This window comes from Eurytemora carolleeae, unplaced genomic scaffold (assembly GCF_000591075.1).
Source record: "Eurytemora carolleeae unplaced genomic scaffold, Eaff_2.0 scaffold433, whole genome shotgun sequence".
NCBI classification, from domain to species: Eukaryota; Metazoa; Arthropoda; class Copepoda; order Calanoida; family Temoridae; genus Eurytemora; species Eurytemora carolleeae.
Window position 1 is genome coordinate 80,697 of NW_019396375.1, and position 23,054 is coordinate 103,750.

At 31.6% G+C, this 23,054-nt stretch overlaps 2 protein-coding genes across 2 annotated transcripts; both read left to right on the forward strand.

Annotated features, from left to right (window-relative positions):
• Positions 1 to 5,031: 5,031 nt before the first annotated feature.
• On the forward strand, positions 5,032 to 11,521 carry LOC111702001 (uncharacterized). Its single transcript, XM_023473519.1, has 8 exons — positions 5,032 to 5,134; positions 6,140 to 6,194; positions 7,182 to 7,245; positions 8,216 to 8,373; positions 10,315 to 10,370; positions 10,531 to 10,604; positions 10,998 to 11,082; positions 11,411 to 11,521. Exons 1-8 carry the CDS (start codon positions 5,095 to 5,097, stop codon positions 11,503 to 11,505), a joined length of 627 nt encoding a protein of 208 aa, XP_023329287.1. The 5' UTR covers positions 5,032 to 5,094; the 3' UTR covers positions 11,506 to 11,521.
• Positions 11,522 to 14,551: 3,030 nt separating this feature from the next.
• LOC111701991 (G-protein-signaling modulator 2) lies at positions 14,552 to 21,214 on the forward strand. The gene is made up of 7 exons (XM_023473504.1): positions 14,552 to 14,603; positions 15,126 to 15,313; positions 15,823 to 15,882; positions 17,813 to 17,988; positions 18,218 to 18,339; positions 18,508 to 18,788; positions 19,854 to 21,214. The coding sequence occupies exons 1-7, from the start codon at positions 14,552 to 14,554 to the stop codon at positions 19,947 to 19,949; spliced, it is 975 nt and encodes a 324-aa protein (XP_023329272.1). The 3' UTR covers positions 19,950 to 21,214.
• Positions 21,215 to 23,054: the final 1,840 nt, after the last annotated feature.

Genomic DNA, 23,054 nt, shown 5'->3' on the forward strand with positions numbered 1-23,054 from the left:
CACCAAAAGAGACATAACTAAAATAAGAAATGTTACATTTCCCTCTCTCTGGGTAACGAATGAATATATGTAGCTTATCTCTAAGATTAACCGTTTAAACTTAAAGAAGGTCGTTTTCTGTATCGGTTGATTTTCATAATTCCACGGGCAATGACGAATAATCAGCTATAGTTTTGTTTAAATTAAACTAAATTGCAAAATAAATTCGCTTTCTAAAATTGTGTCTTTTCACAATGATGAATGAATGGGCGTGGATCAGAATTCTAGGAATTTGTGAAATTATTTTTAATTGACCTGAGATTCAAAATTAAGATGGATAGGCGGTCCTTGGAGTATGAAACATATGAAAGTACTTTATAAATAAAGCTGCACTCTTGTATGCCGAGTCCATTAGCGCTTGATCCAATCAGGTCTTCAGTCATGTGTTTGGTTTTTATTCTGAACCAATAGAAATTGCATAGCGGTAACATCTATCTTTCTATCTATCTCATCATCCAATTAGAATATATATCAGCGCTATATACTAAATGGAAATATTTACTACTTCTGAAACCATAGTGATGCGATGTATGTATAAAACACTTTAAAGTGTTCTTCATTTACCAGAAACCTCGAGAATGGGTATACAATATACATCCTTTATCATGGCTGGAAAAGTCTATATGTTTGAATAGTTTATTATATGCTGATTTGTTATACATAATTTCGAACGTTTTTACATTTTACTGAATCAACATGTTGAATATACTCATGAAAATGATTTGATTTTTTAAAAAGCTGACTATAGATTACTTTGAAATAGAACGTTTGTGAAATTAGAACTTAATTTTTAGAATTATTTTATTTGACTTGTTTTTTTACAATTCTACACAATATTGTATCAGTTATATTTGTGAAAATAAATCTTAATACTAATAATAATAGTACGGCCAGAATGTGCGTCTTCTTTTACTATATAGACTCTGCATAATTGTTGTTAAATAATGTTAAATTTTGTTTATTTGGCCTGGTTAAAAATGGTGCCATTAAAGTTTATTCTTTCTTTATTGATCTAACTTGAATCGCTCACTCTGTATCATCTGCGCAAAGAATCAATCTGCGCAGTTTTGATTTATGTTTAACGCTCATAGTTGGCAAATGACATCACAGTTCTGTCTGGGTTGTATTATGCCCTGATTAAGAACATATTTCTTTAAATAAAAAAATACAAGGCTGACGCATTTATTATTTTATTAAACTTTTTACAGAAAACAGCCTTAAAATAAGTTTTACAAAAGAAAGAGCTGAAATTTTGATTTTATCTCTACTTCATAATTTATATATGTAATTACTCTTAGTTTGCTAGAAGTGTGAACAGGAATATAGGTCTCCTTCGTTTAGGAAATACATTCAGAAACACGCTAATAATGCATGTTAGCGAACAGATGAACAAGAGACGAACAGATAAACCAGACGAACAGATGAACAAGAGACGAACAGATGAACATGAGAAGAACAGATAAACCAGACGAACAGATGAACTTAATGATCAAAATGAATAAGATGAACATTATTTACATGATTAGTAAGATTAGTATGATGTGAAAAATGTATAAGATAAACAAATGTATAAAATTCACAAAACATATGATGAATAAAATGAATGTAGTAAATGCCTTCTCAAAACAATGTTCCTTTGTCAGTATCAATCTGGATACTAGCTCCATATCCGTCAGTATCAATCTGGATACTAGCTCCATATCCGTCAGTATCAATCTGGATACTAGCTCCATTCTGGATACTAGCTCCATATCCGTCAGTATCAATCTGGATACTAGCTCCATATCCGTCAGTATCAATCTGGATACTAGCTCCATATCCGTCAGTACCTATCAATCCAGATACAACCTCCGTAGAACTCCTACTAGAACAACATAGTCTGTATTGCCAAGGTACAGACTGCTCTAGAACTATCCGTTGCCTCAATATACTTGGATGGTATCAATCTAGTTACAACCTCTGTAGAATCTGTGGTCTGCAGCAATATCACCTAGGTACAGAATGATCTAGAACTATCCGTTCCCTCAATATACTTGGTTTATATCAATCCAGACACAACCTCTGTAGACTCTGTAGTATAAAGCAATATCACCTAGGTGCAGATTGATCTAGAACTCTCTCATTCTATCAATATACTCAGTCAGTATCAATCTGGATACGACTTCAGAATGTATTGCATAGGTATTAGGTACAAACTGTCGTAGAACTGCTTGGCCCACAATAATACCCTGGGATGTATCAATCTGGATACTATACTCTCTGTATTTTACTAGTCTATGTCTATTAACTAAGAAACAACTCAGATCCGTCTTGTTCTCTACACAAGGATGGATTACTCCTACACCGTAATCAAGTGAAGTATTATTCCAACTAACGTATATTTTGAGTTATATGGTACAGGATAAGTTAAAATGCATAATTACTAGTTTTACGTAGTTATTTACAAGTTAGGTTAGGTTAATCTCAATACAGGTTTGACATAGTTATTTATGAGCTAGATTAACAAGATGAATAAGATTAATATGATGAATAAAATGAATAAGATTAACAAGATAATTAAGATGAGCAAGATAAATAAGATGAATAAGAAGATCAAGATGAATAAGATGAATAAGAAGATCAAGATGAATAAGAAGATCAAGATGAATAAGATTAATAAGATGACCAAGATGAATAAGATGAGCAAGATAAATAAGATGAACAAGATAAACAAGATGAATAAGATAAATAAGATGAATAAGATGAATAAGATGAATAAGATAAATAAGATGAACAAGATGAATAAGATAAATAAGATAAATAAGATGAATAAGATGAATAAGATGAATAAGATGAACAAGATGAATAAGATAAATAAGAAGAATAAGATGAATAAGATGAAGAAGATGAACAGGATGAATAAGATGAACAAAATTATGAAAATTAAAAAGATAGCCTTTGTTTATTTTTAACAAACTGTTCCCCCAAATTGATGTATGAACATTATGAACAAGTTGAACAATTGATGAAAAAGCTGAAAAAATTATCAAGATGAACAGCGGCCGAATTTTAGAATTTGAGCGGCGGTTTAAATTTAAGCCGCGGTTTAAATATGGTTGGTTCCACTTAAAATTGTATCAAATGTTTCAAGATTTAAACCGGCGCTTAATTTAAACCGGGTTTTGGCGGATTTAAACCGCGGCTTAAATTCTTTAAATTCCATCTCAGGATGAACAAGGTAAAAAAGATGAACAAAAAGTAAAAGATGATCAAAATTATGAAAATAAACAAGATTGCCCATATATGTACTTTCAAAAAGTGTATTCCCCAAATTCATAACCTTTAAGTTTAAGTTTAAAAGTCCCACAAATTTATTTGATGCAAAAAGACCTCTTTTAAGGATTCAGATTTAAAACAAAATATTTAATTTATCTCTGCAAATAAAATCTTTTATGCTGATGATGTAAACTTTTGATATCCATCATTTTTGATGGGGGGGGGGGGGCATCATATTTTTAATTTTGACACCTCTCTCCATAAATATGAAACATGAAATGGGCGAAGCCGAAATGAGTTTTCCAAAAAAAATCAAGTTGTGTCCAAGATTGTGCATAAAAATCTGCAATGACCCCAGATTTCATCAAATTAAATGCATTCGGATTTGTAGAAATTTCTAATTAATTTTCTGAATGGGGGTCAATGCCGAATTCTTTTCAGTTTGTTTGTAAACATTTAGAAATCAGGAAATACTCCCCCCCCCCCCCACACCTTTCTTTAAATTTATTAGGAAAAGTAATGTTATAAAATGCGTTTAAACGGCCATTAATATCTCATCCCATCAAATTACGAGTATTTTAACCCAAAGATTTCAGGGCTAAATAATTTTTACGTTTTTTTTCTCTCCCAAATCTCGACAGGAAATGGAACTATATTAAATGTTCGAAACTTTTTAATTTTCGTGGAGTTTTGATCCAATTAATTCCCGGATTAATCATGTGAAATATCTTGAAATTAAGTCCGTTCTCTACAAATATTTGATAAAAACATTCACGAAAATTTAAACACTTTTAATTTTCAATTCACAGTTGTGACCTTAGATATGCTCCAGTTCTTAGAAAATATTCATTCAATATGTTTAAAACATAATTCTACACTTTTTAGGTAAAAAACCCAATATCTTCCTTAAAGTTACTTAAATAGAGATTTAAAGGGTTTAAAGAGTACTGTGGTAAGTAGCACATGTCACTCTATTTTAAATAGAAGGAGACATGAAATTACACCCACAGTTCCTTTAAATAGAGGGAGACATGAAACTACACCCACAGTTCCTTTAAATAGAGGGAGACATAAAACTACGCCCAAAGTCCCTTTAAGTAGAGGGAGACATGAAACTACACCCACAGTTCCTTTAAATAGAGGGAGACATGAAACTACACCCACTGTTCCTTTAAATAGAGGGAGACATGAAACTACACCCACTGTTCCTTTAAATTGAGGGAGACATGAAACTACACCCACTGTTCCTTTAAAGTCTCTTCCTTTGTGAGTTAGCCTGCAAATATGCGATTCAATCAAATATTTCTAGTTTTCTGAATCAGACGGAAAGGAATTTCCCGCATTATTTCTCGGCGCCCGGGTAGCGCGCCGATCAGAGCGGAAAGGGAACAGGTGCCGAGATGTTGGAAGCAATAAGCGCAGATTCAGAAACACTTTTAGTTTACCTGAAACTGTTAAAAGTGTTGGTTTAATAAAACTATCATCATGAGTCGTAACTGTTCATTTTTATAATTTTTTCTTTAAATTCTCTGCTGTGTTAAAAAATTTATCCAAAGGAATTCAGTCCGTTGCAAATTCGAATTGTTGAAATTTTTATCTTTCTCATTTATACTTTCTGAGACGAAAAAAATATTTTGCCACGCTTCAAGAGAAGTGTTAGATAAATCTACTTTCAATTTTCATAAAGTTTTTTTTACTCAATGTTTATTAATAATTCAATCTTTTGATGCTTATTATGATAAAGCAGATAGATAGATATCTCTCATATTTGTGTATTTGCTAGATATTTCTTAGAAAAATATGATGGTTGAATCTAGAGACCCTGGTGGTGCACCACCAGGTAAAAAGCACACTTTATAATTTAAAAAAAGAAATTTCTTGAACCGAACTAAATTTTCTTTACACCCTGTAATGCTAAAAAATGGTGCAGATCAAATAGATTCTCAATAGATGGCAACGTAAAATTTGTACACTCTCAGTACATCTGTATTCTGACGTCACAAGTGTCAATACAGTTTTTGTGTCTGACATAATTATTAATAATAGTGGTAATTTTAGATAAAAAGTGATTATCTTCCAAAAAATTTGTACAATTTTATGTGTTCTTTATTTTCTGTTTTTATACTTTTTTATTTAATCTTAGAAAACATGTCAACTAATGTGAGAACATTTCGTTTTCCTTGTTATATTTGACACTTGTGACGTTGCATATAATTCGTCCATTTCTCTGTTGCCACCTATTGTACTTGATAATCTATTTTACTATACCCCTCATGCTCCCCCCTCTTACTCCTCACGTATTGCAAAGAATAATCAAATTCACCACGTCCTGCGTTCTGCATGTGTAGCTAAATATTAATCCATAAAAATAGGATTAAATATAAAACTTAGAGTTAAACATTTTTCATGAAATTCACAAAGCCCATATATTTATTGCATTTGTGCTGAATATTCATGGTTCATTAGGTGTATATTGTCCCATTATACGTACTTTCCGTTGTATGTATACTGTACGACTTACTTCAAATGCCTATAAGTCGGAACGGTACTTCAAATTAACCGGAGTTTTCAGTGAAAGAAAAATGATTTAACAATAAATTGCATAAAGAAAAGGGAATAAGACTAAGGGATGAGTAACAAAATTGAAGAATTGACTGGGGTGGTTAACCGCCTGTGTACAATTTTGTTATGCTATATAAGCAGCGAACAAAGGCAAGAGACGTATCTCAAAATTTCATATTGTTTTTGCGAAGTTAACTTACCATTCTAAAAAGGGGGAAGGGGGGGGGGTTGAGGGCTGGGTTGTCCCCCAAAGAGAACATATTTGATAATTCTTATCTTTTAGCACACGGTGCACCTGGTCACAATTGTCTTACAGGCTGTGCTGGCACTTTCAAAAGGTGAGTAATGACTTGGAGTACTGACTTTGAATATCAACTTGGAAAACTGATTTGGAATACTGACTGAAATACTAACTTGGAATACTGACTTGAAATACTGACTCGAACTACTGACTTGAAATACTGACTTAGAATACTGACTTGGAATACTGACTTGGAATACTAACTTGAGATAATGACTTGGAATACTGACTTTGAATACTGGCTTGGAATACTGACATGGAATATTGACTTGGAATACTGACTTGGAATACTAACTTGGTAACTGACTTGTAATACTGACGACTTGGAATACTAACTTGAAATACTGACTTGAATTAATGACTTAAAAATACTGAATTGGAATTCTAACTTGAAATACTGACTCGAAATACTGACTTGAAATACTGACTTGGAATACTGACTTGGAATACTGACTTGGAATACTAACTTGGAATACTATACTGACTCGTAAAACTGACTTGGAATACTAACTTTAAATATTGACTTGGAATACTGACTTGTAATACTGACGACTTGGAATACTAACTTAAAAAATTGACTTGAAATAATGACTTAAAATACTTACTTAAAATGCTGACTTGGAATACTGACTTGGAATACTAACTTGAAACACTGGCTTGAAATATTGACTTAATTGAAATACTGATTTAAAAACTGAAATCGAATTTTGAGAAATATTAAAGTTTATTTTCCGATTTTCATTTTCAACTCAAAATTGTATTTTTTAAAGCGTTATCTGAACAACAACATATTTTGTATTTACTCTTGAATAAACCACAATGAATTTTTTTCAATTTTCTGATAGGAAACAAAGATGCCTTCAATACTTTTTATCAGAAAAAGGCTTAAAAAATAATCGTGAGTACATTACTCATGAAATTAGAGAACCACTTATAAAACGCGACCAGTCCCTCTCAGATTAAATTAGAGAGCCACTTATAAAACGCGACCAGTCCCTCTCAGATTAAATTTCCTTGTTTGCAGAGCAATGCGAGAGAAAAGGTTGTCCAGGGTTCTAGTGCAGCTAAACAGAATTAATGAAAACCTGGTGAGATATTTGGCAGGGTGTACACAGGATTTTCTAAATGTTAATTACATACAGAGTTACCCACAAAGGATGAGATTGTAAAGACGACCCAAAACTCTAAAAATGTGAGATTTGAAGCTTGATTTTTGGTTTCTGCATTCAATTGAATATTCTAAAGGTTTACTAAATGATTAATTAGGCATTAGGCAAGCTTTGGCCTACAAGGAACTCTGAATACAAGAAAATGAACTTAACAAATTCCGTACAATCGTCTCTGAAGTCTCATCCTTTGTGGGTAACCCTGTGTGTATGTTTAGAGTGTGTACCGGGGGGGGGGCCTCTACCAGTCTACCCCTCATATCTTAAACTCAAACAAAAATTAGAAATAGAAAAAACTGAAATAGAAATTTATTGGCAACAAGTAATTAGTTTAGAACTAATCGTAATTGGTTCAAATATTTTTGTGTCACCGAGATCAAATTCAACAACATTTCAATGGTTAAAGTTGGTGGCACACGGTTAGTAGTTAAAACATCTATGATTAGTTCAACTGCTTCGCTTTGGTTCATATTTGCCGACCTGAGGAGTTAACATTGTTTATTTTGTTTATATTGTTGATAACATGATAACATGATAAAAGAGATACCTAAGTCAAAACCTATATTCCTTGTACTCCATCATGAGAGTTTACACTATTTTAGGTGTGAACTCTTGTATTGTGAATATCGAGATCAATGCTTGATTATCTAAAGCTTTTCTTTGCTATAATAGATTAATTTAATCTTTATTCGATATTCCATGAAGTGCAAAAAGTAGATAGTAGGGATATCAAAAATAAAGTGGACAAGCAGATGCTCATTTTAATTCAAAAGTGTGCACTTGGATATCGAGATCAAGCGATCGGTATTATGGGTATTCATTACAAAAGATCCCAGCTTTGGTTAAATTATTTTTAATGCTTTAAGTTTAATTTAATAAAAATATTCTTCAGGAGGATCTAGAGGTTAGGGAGGAAGATGAAAATATGAGAGAAGAGGAGGAGAAGGAAGGAAGCTGCGAAATGGAACCAAGAACAAAGGAGCAGCAAAGAAGAGCAGCAGCAAGGAAAAGCTGCTCGCTCAGTCCGTACAGAGAATTGGAAGATTTCAGGTAAATGATTAATTAATTGATTAATCAGAAAAATAGTTCTTTTGAACATTGCTTTAATCCTTCACCTACTTAATATTTCTTACATCACCTCTAGCTGGGTTTAATGGACGATAAGAGAAAACAGGGTAAACGATACACCTTCCAGAGTACATGATACAGGATACAGGCTTTTGGACATTTGGACTGAGGATACAGAGTTCATGATACAGGATATAATGTACAGGATACAGATACCATTGATACAGACTATATACGAAACAGGCTCATTGCCACATGATACAGAGTACATGATACAGGATACAAAGTAAAGTACAGGATACAGGTTACAGAGTAAAAAACCTTGAATTCTCCATTTAAAAAAAGTTGCATGCCCAAATTACAACAGGGTCTTTTAAAAATTGATAATTTTAAATTAAGTTTCAGTATCTAAGGAACATGTAGATGTATACCGAAAACACACTGCAGAAAACAATAGTTTATTTCTTATATCCAAATTGTTGCGCCTGTGAAAGTGCATGTAACTTTTTAACTTGAAATTACTATACACCTTTAATATCATGAAACAGGATATTAATCACAAATTTTATCTTTTAAACCTAAATATTTTTATTTTCCGTTAGGTTTTACAGGTTAACATTTGTCATACAAAATATATTTTCTATATATCAAATATATCATTTAAAATTAAAAATTAATAGTTAAAATTAATTAATAGAAACAGAAAAATGGATCTTCTATAATATGTAATAAGAATAATTATCACTACATTTAGACATTTTTACAATCCTGTACAAAACATGTTCATATCCCCCCCCCCACGACATGTTAAAGAACTAATAGAACTAAAAGATAATTTGAGTTAAATATCACATTCCTAAAACATTCCATAACACCCCATCCCCCTCCATCTCCCCCTCCCACTCATCCTCCCCCTGACGCCTCTTTCCCCCACAAAAAGATCCTTTATGAGGCTAAAATATCAGAAACTCTAGTAATCCCCAGGGAATTAGGGGGGGAGGGCAGAAAACAGTTTAGGGGGGGGGCAGAAACACAATGGGGGTGGAAGGGCAGGTAACTTACATCAACTTACATCACGATAGATCTACAAAAAGGCTCATTTTCTCCAGAAATAAAAAAAATATCTTTTGTAGGCGAAGGTAAGGACAGGAATCCTTTTTGGGCCTTACAACATTTTTCTTAAAGGGAGTGACCGGCAATGTATGGTAGTTGAACTGTATCGTAACTAGCCAAATGGATGATTTTGAACGTCGACTTTTGCTCAAGCTCAGTAATTATACATACTTAAAACGTTTCATAAGTCTCAAATGAATCATAAAAAAATGTCTCCACATTACTACATTTTCAGTTCAACTACCATCCATTGTCGGTCACTCCCTTTAAGCTCTTTTAGAATCATAGATATTGTAAGCTCTTTAACAAGCTTTTATAGTTAAGGGGTGTATGATCATTGTTTTTCAGCTATTATTGTTTTAAGACATTAGCTAGGGTAATAATGTCTAATACACTAAAGTGTAAAAAAAACATCCCAACTTAAGTATATTTTCAGGGTTATATACCCCGTAAGATAAATAACATTAAATAAGCCTGAATATTTTAATCCATTTTACATTATTTTATTTTAATTTATTGATCCCAAATATTTTAATAACAAAGAATATCTTTCTATTGAATTAACAGCTTCTGTGTGTTTACATTTTTGTTTGTTTCTGCCTGTTTTATTGTGTTTTATATACCCTTGACTGGAAATCAAAGTTGTCTTCATATCATCAATATAGAATAGTACGACGATCATAAATAATAGTAAACTTCAGGGACATGTAGATGTAATTTAAACGTGGTTAGTTAGTTTTGCAGCAGAATTGAGGAAATTGTTGAAATTCAGCACTTTTCCATATTTTTAGTCAATTATTATTATTTTAGGAGAAAATGCTCAGTGGTTGATACAAATAAGGGACGAAAACTTAGCCTTGATTTAGGTATCTATCTATCTATCTACCTATCTATCTATCTATTTATCTATCTATTTATCTATCTATTTATCTATCTATCTATCTATCTATCTATCTATCTATCTATCTATCTATCTATCTATCTATCTATCTATCTATCTATCTATCTATCTATCTATCTATCTAGGGAGTACATCTGAGCTTGCTGACTTATTGAACTTGGATAAGATTTCCAGCCTAATTCAAACCATTGATAAACAGGTAGATCAGCTACCCCCCCTGGATCAGTGAAAACTATGGTTTCATGGGGGGTTTCAGTCCTCAACGATTGCTGAGCCCCTCTTGGATAGAACGTTTTTTAGAGCCCCCTCCCCTGGACAAATTCCGATTTACGCCCCTGAAGCAGCCCTATCAAGACACATGGCGATGTCAACTTAAAATTCGAAAACACTTTTCCGATTCTAAATAAACACAGAAAGAAATTGATGGCTGTTGAATTCTAAAGAACGCCTTTAGTTTTGCGGGGGGGGGAGGGTCGTATGTGAATAGAGCGCAATAATACAAAATTGCGTTTAAATAAATTCAAAACTGACATTATCCAAGTAAACAAGAAATCTAAAAGAGAAGATTGTGGTTAAAAGGAATGTGTTTTAGGTTGAAAAGAAAAGAGGAGAAGGAGAAGAAGGTTACGATAAAGAAAAAAGAAGATTAAGTCTTGCCAAAATACTGAGACCCCCTGGTAAATGTACAGGGTTACCCAGGGTTAAAAAGGACCTGAAACTATGATGTTTTCAAGTTTAATTACGTATTCTTTCATGAACATAGTCGTTTACAGTTGCAGGGAATCATAGATACAAGGAAACGGACAGTGTCAATGCCGTGCAGTCGTCTCTGAAGTGGGTACTGGGTAACCCTGCTTACTTAAATTGAGCCATAGATAAAACATTTAAAATGTAATAAGATTACACTGTAAATTACTCTTAACCTGAATGCACTGCACTGCACAGCGCACTGTACATTATGAACTGTCTACTGTGCCCCTGTACACTGTGTAATTTACTGTACAGGCCCCGACCTGGTGGAGGGAGTGTACACTCTGACAGGTAGCAAGGACTTTGACCTTTTTCTTCAAGCAATTGGGACTGGACCATTAAGCAGGTAAAACTTGATTATATGATGACGACCTAAAGTCGTCTTTTTTTACTATATTATTGGGAAAACACTGTATTTGGTGGCGATTTATGCCGATATGGTCTTATGTACATTGTAAATTTATTTTTATTTTATGTACAGCTTTTTATATTTATGTTGAAACTGCAGGGTGGCCAAAATGTACGAATTGCACGGATTGTACAGATTTTTTATAACCCTAAAATTGTATGGATTGTAAGGATTGTACCTTTTTTTCAAATTGTACAGATTGTACCTTTTTTCAAATTGTACAGATTGTACGGATTTTTAGCCTTCCTTTTTAGGTGATTTTCTATCTGGAAATACACCTTTTTTAAGACTAATTTCAGAAAAATTTTCATGAAAACTTTAAAAAAAAATCTCTTCAAAATGAAGTTGGTTTAACTTATTTTCTGCATTTTAAATAGAATTAGAGCAGAATTCATTCATAATTTTTGGAGAATATTGATTTTTGCTAAATAATGAGTGTTTTTTAAAAAGCTAAAACAAACAAGGAAACCCATCCCAATGAAGAGAAGTAAAGAAGTAAAAGACTAAATGCCATACTTATAGATTTTAAGATTTCAAATGTGTATTTATCCTGTTTCTTCTTTCATTCTCATCCTAATTTACTTTTTTTCCCTATCATTCTCATCCTAATTTACTTGTTTCTCCTCTCATTATCATCCTAATTTACTTGTTTCTCCTCTCATTATCATCCTAATTTACTTGTTTCTCCTCTTATTATCATCCTAATTTACTTGTATAAATATGTATTAAGGTACTTTTTTACAGATAGATCAAAAAGCAAGAAGTTTAAACCCTCACACATGAACAATTGAATTTTGATGCTTGTTTCTTTAAAAATTGTTACATTTTTCTTAGATATACGGTTTGTACGGATTTTTTTTTCAAAAATTGTACGGATTGTACGATTTTTTTCTAATGAACGGATTGTACGGATTTTTTCGAAAAAAATTGTACGGATTGTACGGATTTTTTTTCAAAAAAAAATGTACGGAAATGTGCGGATTTAAAAAAAAAGTTTTAGCCACCCTGCATATTATAAAGGATTTTAGTACTATTTCAGTAGGCGTGTGAAATTATTTTATTTTCGCTTGATTTATAATTTTAGTTGATTAACAGTCGACTAACAATAATTTCGAATTTGTGGAATAGATACGTATTAGTGGATTCATGAAGAAATCAATATTTATCATAGTAAAAATTTTATTTTAACCGATTTGGAGGTTAAGTTTTAACTAAATAATTAAACCAACTGAAATTAAACTAACTAATTTTATCATATAAACCCACACATTGATTATACAAAATAAGATCATTTCAGTTCAGCTTATTCATGACTTTAATTTTAGCTGACTGAAAAGTTTAATTTCAGCGGATTTATAGATCTAATTTCAGCTGATCGTTAACTTTAATTTCAACTGATTAAATGTGTACAATCTAAGCTGATATAAAATTTAAGTTTTAGCCGATTGATGATATAATTTCAGTGAATTTATAAGTATTAATTTCAGCTAATTTAGGATTTTATTATCGTCCGGCTATGTAATATATTTGAACTGAGAATGCAGGATTGTAGAAAAAAAATTTAGGATTCATTTGATACCAAAGAGACATTTTTACACAAATTAAGAGCGTAAAGTCGTTTGTAATATTTTACCAGTTGTTTCAGCCAGCAGCAGAAACGTTTTATTTAAAAATCCTAAAAGACATGGACAAAAAAATACTATTCTACAGTTGCATGTATACAAACAGGTTAACAGGTTAAGAAAAATAAAAAACTTCTATCATTGAAAATGATTTAATAAAATTTATTTTGAAATCTAGCAGGTTTGTACAAATTCTTTCAGCTAGGGTCGCTTGTTGGAGGTTTTCTTTATTTTAATTATGAAATCGACATTTTGAAGAAATCTGCGGAAAAAATATAGAAACAGCAATGGTATTGATGACAATGAAATAATTGATTCTACGGTTCAACTATGGTGTTTATGATAATTTATTTTAAGAAACATGTTCCTAAACAGCCAATTAGTTATTAACTTAATTTCTTCACGTGTTTTGTCCGGGTTATTAAATGATTGTAAAAAACGTTTCTTCTGCTGACTGAAACAACTGGTTAAATATTACAAACTAATATTGCACTCAGCTCAAATATGTTATATAGCCGGTCTTTCCCTTTAAAAGTTTGAAGACAACTAGCTGATTTATAAATTTAATTATATCTGGATGTTTTCTAGAATTCCTTTATTGGATTCAGTGAATTAGTTGTGTTAGCTGGTGTTGCAGATGTTGCAAACTTTAAATTAAATTTGTTAGATGGGGTTTGGTTAAGAGAAAAACAAAGTTTAGGTTGTACATTTTCTTGAAAACAAAGTTCAATGAGACGAAGGTTTTAATAATTTTTGAAATTTCTTCGAAAAATTTCTTAAAATTAACAAAAAATATAAATTTAAATTCGTGTTATTTCCCTTTTCTGGAAATTTATATTTACTGTTGTTATTTAAAACTGCATATAATTTCCGGATTAGTTTTTTTCTAGCATAACATTTAAAAGATGGAAGAATTATTTGATTATTTTGTATTTAATTTTGTCCCGAGCCGAAAGTTTTCTTATGTGTAATGTTTCAAATTTATTTCAAGTTCTGCAAATAGTTCTACTTTGGAATTTTTATTAATTTTCTTTAAGTATTGTCACTTTTTAATTTTTAACTGTGAATGGATATTGGATTGATATCTTGCTTAACATCATGCTTGTCAACAACATTTCTAAGAATTGTAAAGGAAAATATTACCCTAGTCTTCAAATACTTGTATTGAATTTTGCTGAAATAAAATCCAAATTGAAATAAATTTTTGAATGAATAATCATTAAAAATTTCTAAAACCTGAATTATAAGTTTAGGCTCCATTTTTTGTTCTTGTCATTTATTATCTCGGCAGTTTGAAGATGAAACTTATTATATTTTCTAATGGGTTGAAAGGAAGGCATAGTTAATTTTAAAACGTTTTGTAAAATGTTATGTCCTATTAGTTTAGGAACCCAGCTTTGCCTGGAAACTAAGTTTAGTAAAAAAGTCCACCAACTCAACTTGGAACTATAAAACCAAGCTAAAAAACATTACCACGGTTCTACAGAGTGTCCCATAGACCCCAATCAAAGTTCGAGACAAATCGGTAGAGGGGTTCCTGAGTGTTATGATTGAAGAAACAAAAAATCAAACTTTTTTAAAGATCTGTTATAATTATTACCTTAGAAAATATATTATTTGATTTGATTTGAAACTAACAGACAAACAGAGATTACTACTCTATATAGATTAAATAATGTAATTATTTATTATCAGTTCTCCATCGTTTCTTGCTAAGATAGAAGTATGTCGCATATCTGTGCTTTCCCATAAGTGCCTCAAGTATGCGTTCTAATTTTATTGTTTCCTATTAAATATAGTCAGTTTTTGAAACACAGAATGGGAATACATGTTGTCAGCTAATCACGTCAAGTCTCCCATTTAGATAAAGATAGATGGATAGTAGCTGCAGAAGTTCTTGTTTAGTTAAAGGGGGGGTGTCCAGGCGGTATTTCTTGAGATTTTACCCATTTTTTATTGTTACTAACCCCTGTGTGTTTTGTGCAGGTTGGAGAAGGGCGAGCCTGCTGGTCTCTGGGGAACGCCCACAGTGCTATAGGGAACTCTGAGAAAGCGTACGAATACGCTACGCGGCATCTTGAGATTGCCAAGGAAACTGGGGACAGGGTTGGTCAAGCTACAGCACAGGTATATATTGAGAACCATTAAACTTTAAATTATTGTCGTCTTTGTTATTAATTTTTAATGGCCTGTGAACTTAATTTTAAGTGACCTTTCGTCCGATTCACTATTGTAGCCTTTAAACCACTATTTGAGTAAAATGAGGAAGTTATTGTCGATTTTCTATTATAAAACGTATTAAATTCCGACAATTTTCTGCATTGTCTCTGTTAAATTAAATTTCACTGAAATTTCGAGAGTTAAAGAGTGATATTTTGTTTATTTTTAATCAGAAATGGGCACCGTTGTGAATCGGACATGCCACTATTAATGGAAGGTTATTTGAAATATTGTCTCCAGTTCTATCAATAAAATAAATCGCAATTGTTGCAATTGATAAATCTACTGTGCTATACGCATCTGATATAAAAACTCAATCTCTTATGTACCGTATACTGTACACAGCTGATAGTATACGTCAATACGAATTAGTTAGAATTGAGTTAATTTTCTACGATTACGAATATACTGTTTAGGTGAATCTTGGAGAACTTGGAAAGACTCTTGGCATCCCAGAAGGTTCCCAGTTAAGAAAGGTAAAAAACGTGAACAAAAAAATTAGGACATTACTCAGAAGTCAGAACTTTTGTGTTGTGATTCAGTATTAACTTAAGACTTCAGGATTTATTTAATTCCTCTTTGATCCAGTGATCGTCATGCATTTCTCCTCAAATTTAAAATTACTCACATTGGATATCGAGATCAAGAATTCAAGATAAACGATACTCTATACTGAAGTTCCAAACTCTGAATATGTTGGTTAATAACAAGTTTAAAGACTAAAAGAAATAGAAAACTATTAGGAAATTTTAAATGTGTTGGAAAATAGTTAACAAAAAAATTATTTTTAAAGTCTTAATTCTGACCTATACAATTTTTCTATTTTTGTTTGGAGGGCTGGAAATAATAAGATAAATTGTTAGAAATTGTTAAAATTGGTCAGTAAATATCGAGTTAATCAGCTTTAAAAGGTTTAACCATGGTTGAAATGAAATTTTTTATAAAAACATGACATTTTTGGAAGAATAGAGATAGTACTTAAAATGAGTATTGATTTATTTATTCGCGAGCTTAATAAAATTGCGACTGTAAAAAAAGAATTCTTTGTGTGGATCTAGTTTTATTTGCTAAATATCTAAACATAAATATTCAGATTACATTTTTATTCTTCTGGAAAATTTTGTCGTTCTTAGAGTTCTAAAATACCCTGCACTTCTGTGCAGTTTAAAGGGACTGCAGTCGTAGATTCTCCATTTACCGATTGGAAACTGTAGATTCTCTTTACAAGTGACTAGCGCGTTTCTGCTGCAGTGAAAGGAGGAAATCGTCAGAATTTGACTCTTTCTGATACGTATTTCACTTCCACATTGTACAGCAGATTTAAAGTGTTGTTCAGTTTTTTTTTCAGTTTCCAGTAAATATGTAGAATAATTATTTAATTATACGTGCTCGAACTTTGGCAATGTAAATTGCAATCTTTTTAAACGTCGTTTTCAATTTAGTTCAAACAAGTTTTACTTAGATACGTTAAACTTTTGTTAAACTAACTTAATAAAGATAATTTATTTGTACTTTGTTTTGTTGTATATAGTTTAAATAGTGAACCCTATATCTCAAATTAGGACATGCAGGTTAAAAGAGTCCAAGAGAGCCAAGCGTCGCAGCCATGAAAGATTAGTTTGGTTAATTCCCAATTATTTGGCTCAAAATTTTATAAATTGTATTCTGCGAAGCTTTTCAGTGCTCAAATGAAAATAAAAACTAAATTAAAATGTATCAAATTTTATCTTTTTTTCAGTATCGCAACAATTTTTTCCGTCAAGAATTGCTGATGGTACTTGTCTTCTTTCATCAATTTGCTGAACAGTCCTTTGAAATGAATTTACTCTATAGTCGGTTTAATTATTTGCTTTTAACTGCAATAAGTTCTATCTCTTGAAACATCTTAAACTTCAAAGATAACGAAAATATATTTCGATATTTTATGAATATTTTAGCAACAATTCACTTTCTCCGTGTAAATAATGTACGAGGAGAGAGTAAAATTTGGCAGTGAGCTTTATTAGCATCATGCGAAAAATTTATCTTAAAAGAAAGCCTCATAGTTTTTTAAAATGAATATGAAGCAGTCACTCGTATTATTTTGATTAACTTGAATTTCCTTAATTTTAAAAATGAATATAGTTTTAGAAATATGATTTTACCCTATCCCGGTTGGACTATTTTTGTGTGCTCCACTCTCCTGTTAATGGGCCTTAAAAGTTCATATCACAATTTCCGCTTTTCATGGCCTATTAATTTTTGAAAAATATATCTTCATAACTTTCTTAGTTGAGGGGTTCTCGGTAGGTTTAAAAAAAGAATTACAAAAAGTACTTTATGGATTGATTGAATTGATTGACTGATTGGTACATTAATTGATTTGTTGATTGATTGTTTGATTTATTGATTGAACTGATTCTCCAGGATGTGGAACTATCCCCGAAGACAGCTAGACGTAAGTCAATGGAGAGGATGGAGATGATAAAAATGACCCCGGACTCGAAATCTCGAGACCCAGAGGGCGGTGACCTCGGAAACCAGTCCGGGAACGTCTCTGACCTCCTGGATGACGAAGAAGACCTCTTTGATTTTATCACGAGGTAGGGGTCGAAGAAAGGTCTTCGCTTTTTTGAGTTCAAAATTTAACATTTTTCATTACAAAAATTGGTTATCACTAATTCAAAGTTTTAGATTTTTCTGTAATTGCAGAAAATGGTGGAATACTAGTCGTCTTCATTATTTTCTTTTAGTCAGAATTTTAAAACTTACGGAATGAACAAAGACGACAATCAGTTCCTTGGTTATTATACATAAATATTGTCTTCCTAGGTTCCAGAGTAAACGTATGGACGACCAACGATGTTCTCTAGCTGAACCCTGTGATCCTGAATCTGCTCCTGGTCAGGCTAAACAGAACGGAGTTAAACCAAAACAGAAAGAGGAAACCGTTGGTGAGTTCAAAACAGATACAATTCACATCTAATTTTTATTTACCTTTATTTTTAAATACTTCATAATCATATATGATATCTTTCTCATAATTTTTAGATACAACCTAGTGAATCAGGCTTGCAACTTATTGTCAGTTGAAACTACGATTTAAGTCCCTTTTTCTCTAGAATTGATCGCTGGAGCACAGTCTAACAGACTCAATGAGCAGAGAGCACCTTGGGCCGTTCTTCCAGGTATTACGCGCGCCAAGCAGCCGGAGATACTACAGCGCTTGTCGGTCGCTGCCACGGACAAGGATAGTTTGCCGGACGATTCATTCTTCGAGCAGCTGATGAAGATGCAAGGAACTAGGATCGAGGATCAGAGATCGAGTCTACCAGGAGAAGAAACAGTTTCTGCTCCAACAATCCCTGATGAGGATTTCTTCTCTCTTATCTGCAAAATCCAGGTTAGTTGAAAGCTCATCTTTTTACTTCCTGATCTTCTTGAAATATCGGTCATTAGAATTTTAAGAACTTTTATTGGCGGTAATAGCAATTTTATATCTTATAGTGAGACCCAAAAGAATGTTAATTAGGAAGACTACTGTTAGACTTCAGTTATAGTTCAATTTATACAGAACAAATCAATTGTGCAGCGTACACAGACCCATTTCACTTAATAAGTTGATTTTTAAACTACCGCTTCTTTTGCTTTATAATTATACAATTTAAGATTGCTTGAATGTCATCTTCATATTCCAAAGTTTTATGGGCTTCACTGTATTTTTAGAGAACGCTTTGATTGCATCAAAAGTGTACTGCAGTGTTTGGGTGGAATGTAAACGAACTAAGCCTAAATTTATTCATGTTTCGATTTGGATGAATGTCACTACAGAACATTCAAGTTTTTTTACTTTTAAGGGGCTTTACAAGGACCTGAAGTGTTTACTGTTTTACTTTACAAGGACCTGAAGTGTTTAATGCTTTACTTTACAAGGACCTTAAGTGTTTACTGTTAATCATATTTAAAAAAAAAAATTTTTATTGCATTGTGATAAATTTTTACTCTTAACAAAATATGTTATTAATGGTAACGATTTAGTCAATCGTTTTCATTTTATATTTTGGTCTTAATGTTTTATGAATGGGCAAGACTTTATTGCATACAATATCTTTCTAAGTTTGAGCCTCTTAAAGTCAAAATGTTAGAAAAAAACAATGCACGATGTATTTTCATTTTTCAGAAATCCATTTGTAGGTTCTTGTTTGCTGTTTTACAATTAATTCTATTTATATCTGATATCTTTATCCGTAGTTTCTTTATTATTAGATAAATGATATAAATATAGTTTTATTACGACGTTTATTGTCCCAAGAGTGAGACATAAACTTGTTAAAACATTTTTTCATGCATTTAAAGTTTCGTAAAGGATTTTTGTTCAAAATAATTTTTTGTTGTTGATTTTTCATTCATTACGGTTGGTTTTAAAACTCATGTAAGAAAATTAATTTAAACCAGGGTTTTATTTCAGGGCGGTAGAATAGATGACCAGCGCGCTAGTTTGCCCGGTGGGGGAGCCTGGCCTGACCGTCGACCTAACGGTCATCAACGTTCAAGTGATATATAACTTCGAACTAATGTGAACTAGAATGCATATCAATCTATCTATCAGTCTCAATATTAATATCTCGATTAACAGTCTTGATTAAAGAGGATTAAATACGGTTCACAGAATAAATTGAAGCTATGCTAAATACGTTTTAGCAAGTGTTCAAATATAAACTATTAATTATAAAATTTAAATTAATAGTGTTAAAAATAACCAAGTGTAACTGAAATAAAACTTGTTTTATAGTGACTGTAAATGTTTTTAGTCATTATTCTTCGAAAAAAAAATACAAACAATATTCAGAACTTTAAACGAAGTAAGTTTTAAATCGATATTTTAAAAAGTAAACAATTTATTACTTCTACTAAACATGAATTAAAAATCGCAATTGTCACTTATGACCACGCAAACTGGCCCTTTTTTTAATGGACAAATCGCATTCTTTATTACACAATTTTGCGCTTGAAGAAATGGTTTAATATCGCTTTTCTTTTTATTTTATAAATTCGTCGTTTTCCCGATATTTTAAAAGTCCGGTGTCTCAAATTCAAGCGTTCAAAACTTCTAATTTTTAATTAACATTGTGGAGTCTTAGTTTTTAAACGATGAAGCAAATATGCTTCTTTGCTTTCAGCTTGTTGTACAAATATGTACAAATTTTAATAAGTGCTTGGGTTAATTGTACATAAGGATGGGTACTTACTGCATGTATATATATTTTTTTTGGTAAAAATGACTGGTGTTGTATTCTTGGGTGGTATTTGTGGCAATTATCACAAGGTCTTTAAAAAAAAAAATAATATGCTATGTTATAGTTCATTGATGACAAATTTTATAAACTGACATCAAGATTATCGTAATACGACCATTAAATTTGATTGTCCGTAAATTTTTATCGTAAGATTTTGGCCTTTTCGTTTAAAACTTACTTAACTAAATTTTCTTTCTTGAAAATACTTCCAACTAAAAATCTACAATTAAATTGTTCCTAAACAATCTTATTTTCGTAAAGATCATCTTCAGTGTATTATTTTTAGAAGGGATAAAAGCATTTATCCTAATTTTTTACATTAGTGGTCTCATTCATGGAGCTCAACGAATCAAAATATGACAATAGTGTCCAAAAAGTCTAAATATGTGATTAATAAGTTATAAAGTTCACAATTATATCAATATGCGAGCACAAATGTAACATTAATTGAGCGTCAACAAAATGACATTCTTTTTTAACTATGTGTCAAAACTTGCCAAACCTTCCGCAAATTAGATGTTTTTAAGCTTTATTTTCTTCTTTAAAAGGGATGAAAATAAAGCTGATATTAATTTTTTAATTAATCACAAATGATTTGTTAAAGAAAGAAATATTTAAAAGTTTTCTCCAAATTTGTTATGTTTTTTTTCTCATCCTTATTTCTATATATATCATGAAATTATTGATGATAAAAAGTTTCCAACTCGTTTCATGTTTTCACGGAATTATTTTAAACTTTGAAAACATTTAATGTAGTGGTTACCGTTGCAGGGGTGTATATTTTTCAGAATTACCCCCCCCCCCCTTGAAGAGAGGGAAATGATTTTTGATTTTTAGGGGGGGGGGATGAATAATTGGAGATTTAAGGCTAGTTTTGTTTCATTCTTTTTGATACTTCTGACACAAAAATTAATTTATTTTCCCTTAAAGAAAATTTAATTTTCCCTAAAAAAATGTGACGCTCCGTGAAAACATAACTTTTGGGGAGGAAAGTAATTTTTCTGAAAATATTCACACCCCTGGAACGTTATCCTATTCCTCTTAAACAATATGGGCTACACAAAACTGGAACAGAAAGGCGATAGTTAGACTTAAGTTGCAATGTACATTGTACTCAGACCCATTTTACTTAAAAAATTGATTTTTAAGCTACAAGTAAAACTACTAGCGTGGTGAGAACATTAACTACATAAAAGATTGCGTAAATGTCTTTTTTCTCTTCCACAGTTTTAAGGATCATTCTGTAGAAGTTACATCGAAATACGTGTTCATACTTGAAAATAATATTTAAGAATCCATTTTTTATTAAACTTTTGCCTGTTTTTCCTGTAATTGGACTAAGCTTATCTTTCAAAGATAATTATTTAGAATTAAACCTTGCCATGATGTTAAAAAGAAAGCTAAGACTAAATGTACCCCTAACCGTGAATGGAAGGAATATCAGTATTTTTATGTATTTCATATTTGAGTGTACAAAGAACATGTATTTGAATTTACCAAGTACATGTGTACATGTTGTATTGCTGAGTCCCTGTGTTACCTGTAAATCTATGAAAAGTAAAAATAATGTTTTATCGTGATGTTTTTAATAAAAACTCTATATTTGGAATAATAAATATTTAAAACGAAAATAATGGAAATTTCTATATTATTTTGTTAAAGGGATTGTAAGCGTAACTAGGACAGACCCCAACGGTATCCTGGAACCCTATCTGAGCTTTACTTTAGGTTTAAAAGTGTTGAATTCTGATAATTCCAGTATGTTTTCCTGCAGTACAAATGCGCAAGTCCCAATTATGTAGAAAAAAAACAAATGAAAATAGTTAGTTTTCGAATTTTAAACACTGATATTCTACTAATTTCATTTTGTGACCGTCTATGCAAATATGGCAAATGCCCTATTCACAAAGGGACACTTTAAACCTTTTTCGGATTAAGTAAGAATTTATGATTTTGAAAACGATTATTTTCTGCTGAGGTTTTTTACTTAAATTAAATTATACTAAAGAAAGACATATCGGTATTATCAAAATGAAGCACTTTTAACCTAGAAGACGACAATGACACATAATTGATCAGATAAGGGTTTCAAGGGTACTGTTGTGAATCGGGCATTGTGATTATACCTTTAAACAATTTTATGGTCTCTCTGCCTTCTCCCCCTCGATTAAGTGTTTGCAAGGAAATTGACCTAGGTTACGGAATTGGCATTGTAAGCTTAATTTCAAGTGTCTTTTATGCAAAGATGAGAATGCCAGATTTACAATGGTATTTTTAAAAGCTTTGGCTTATCAAGTATGAATTAGATATGTACGTTTTTTGTTTATTAAAACTGTTTATTTTCATTTGTAGTTTCTTTGGAATAGTGAATT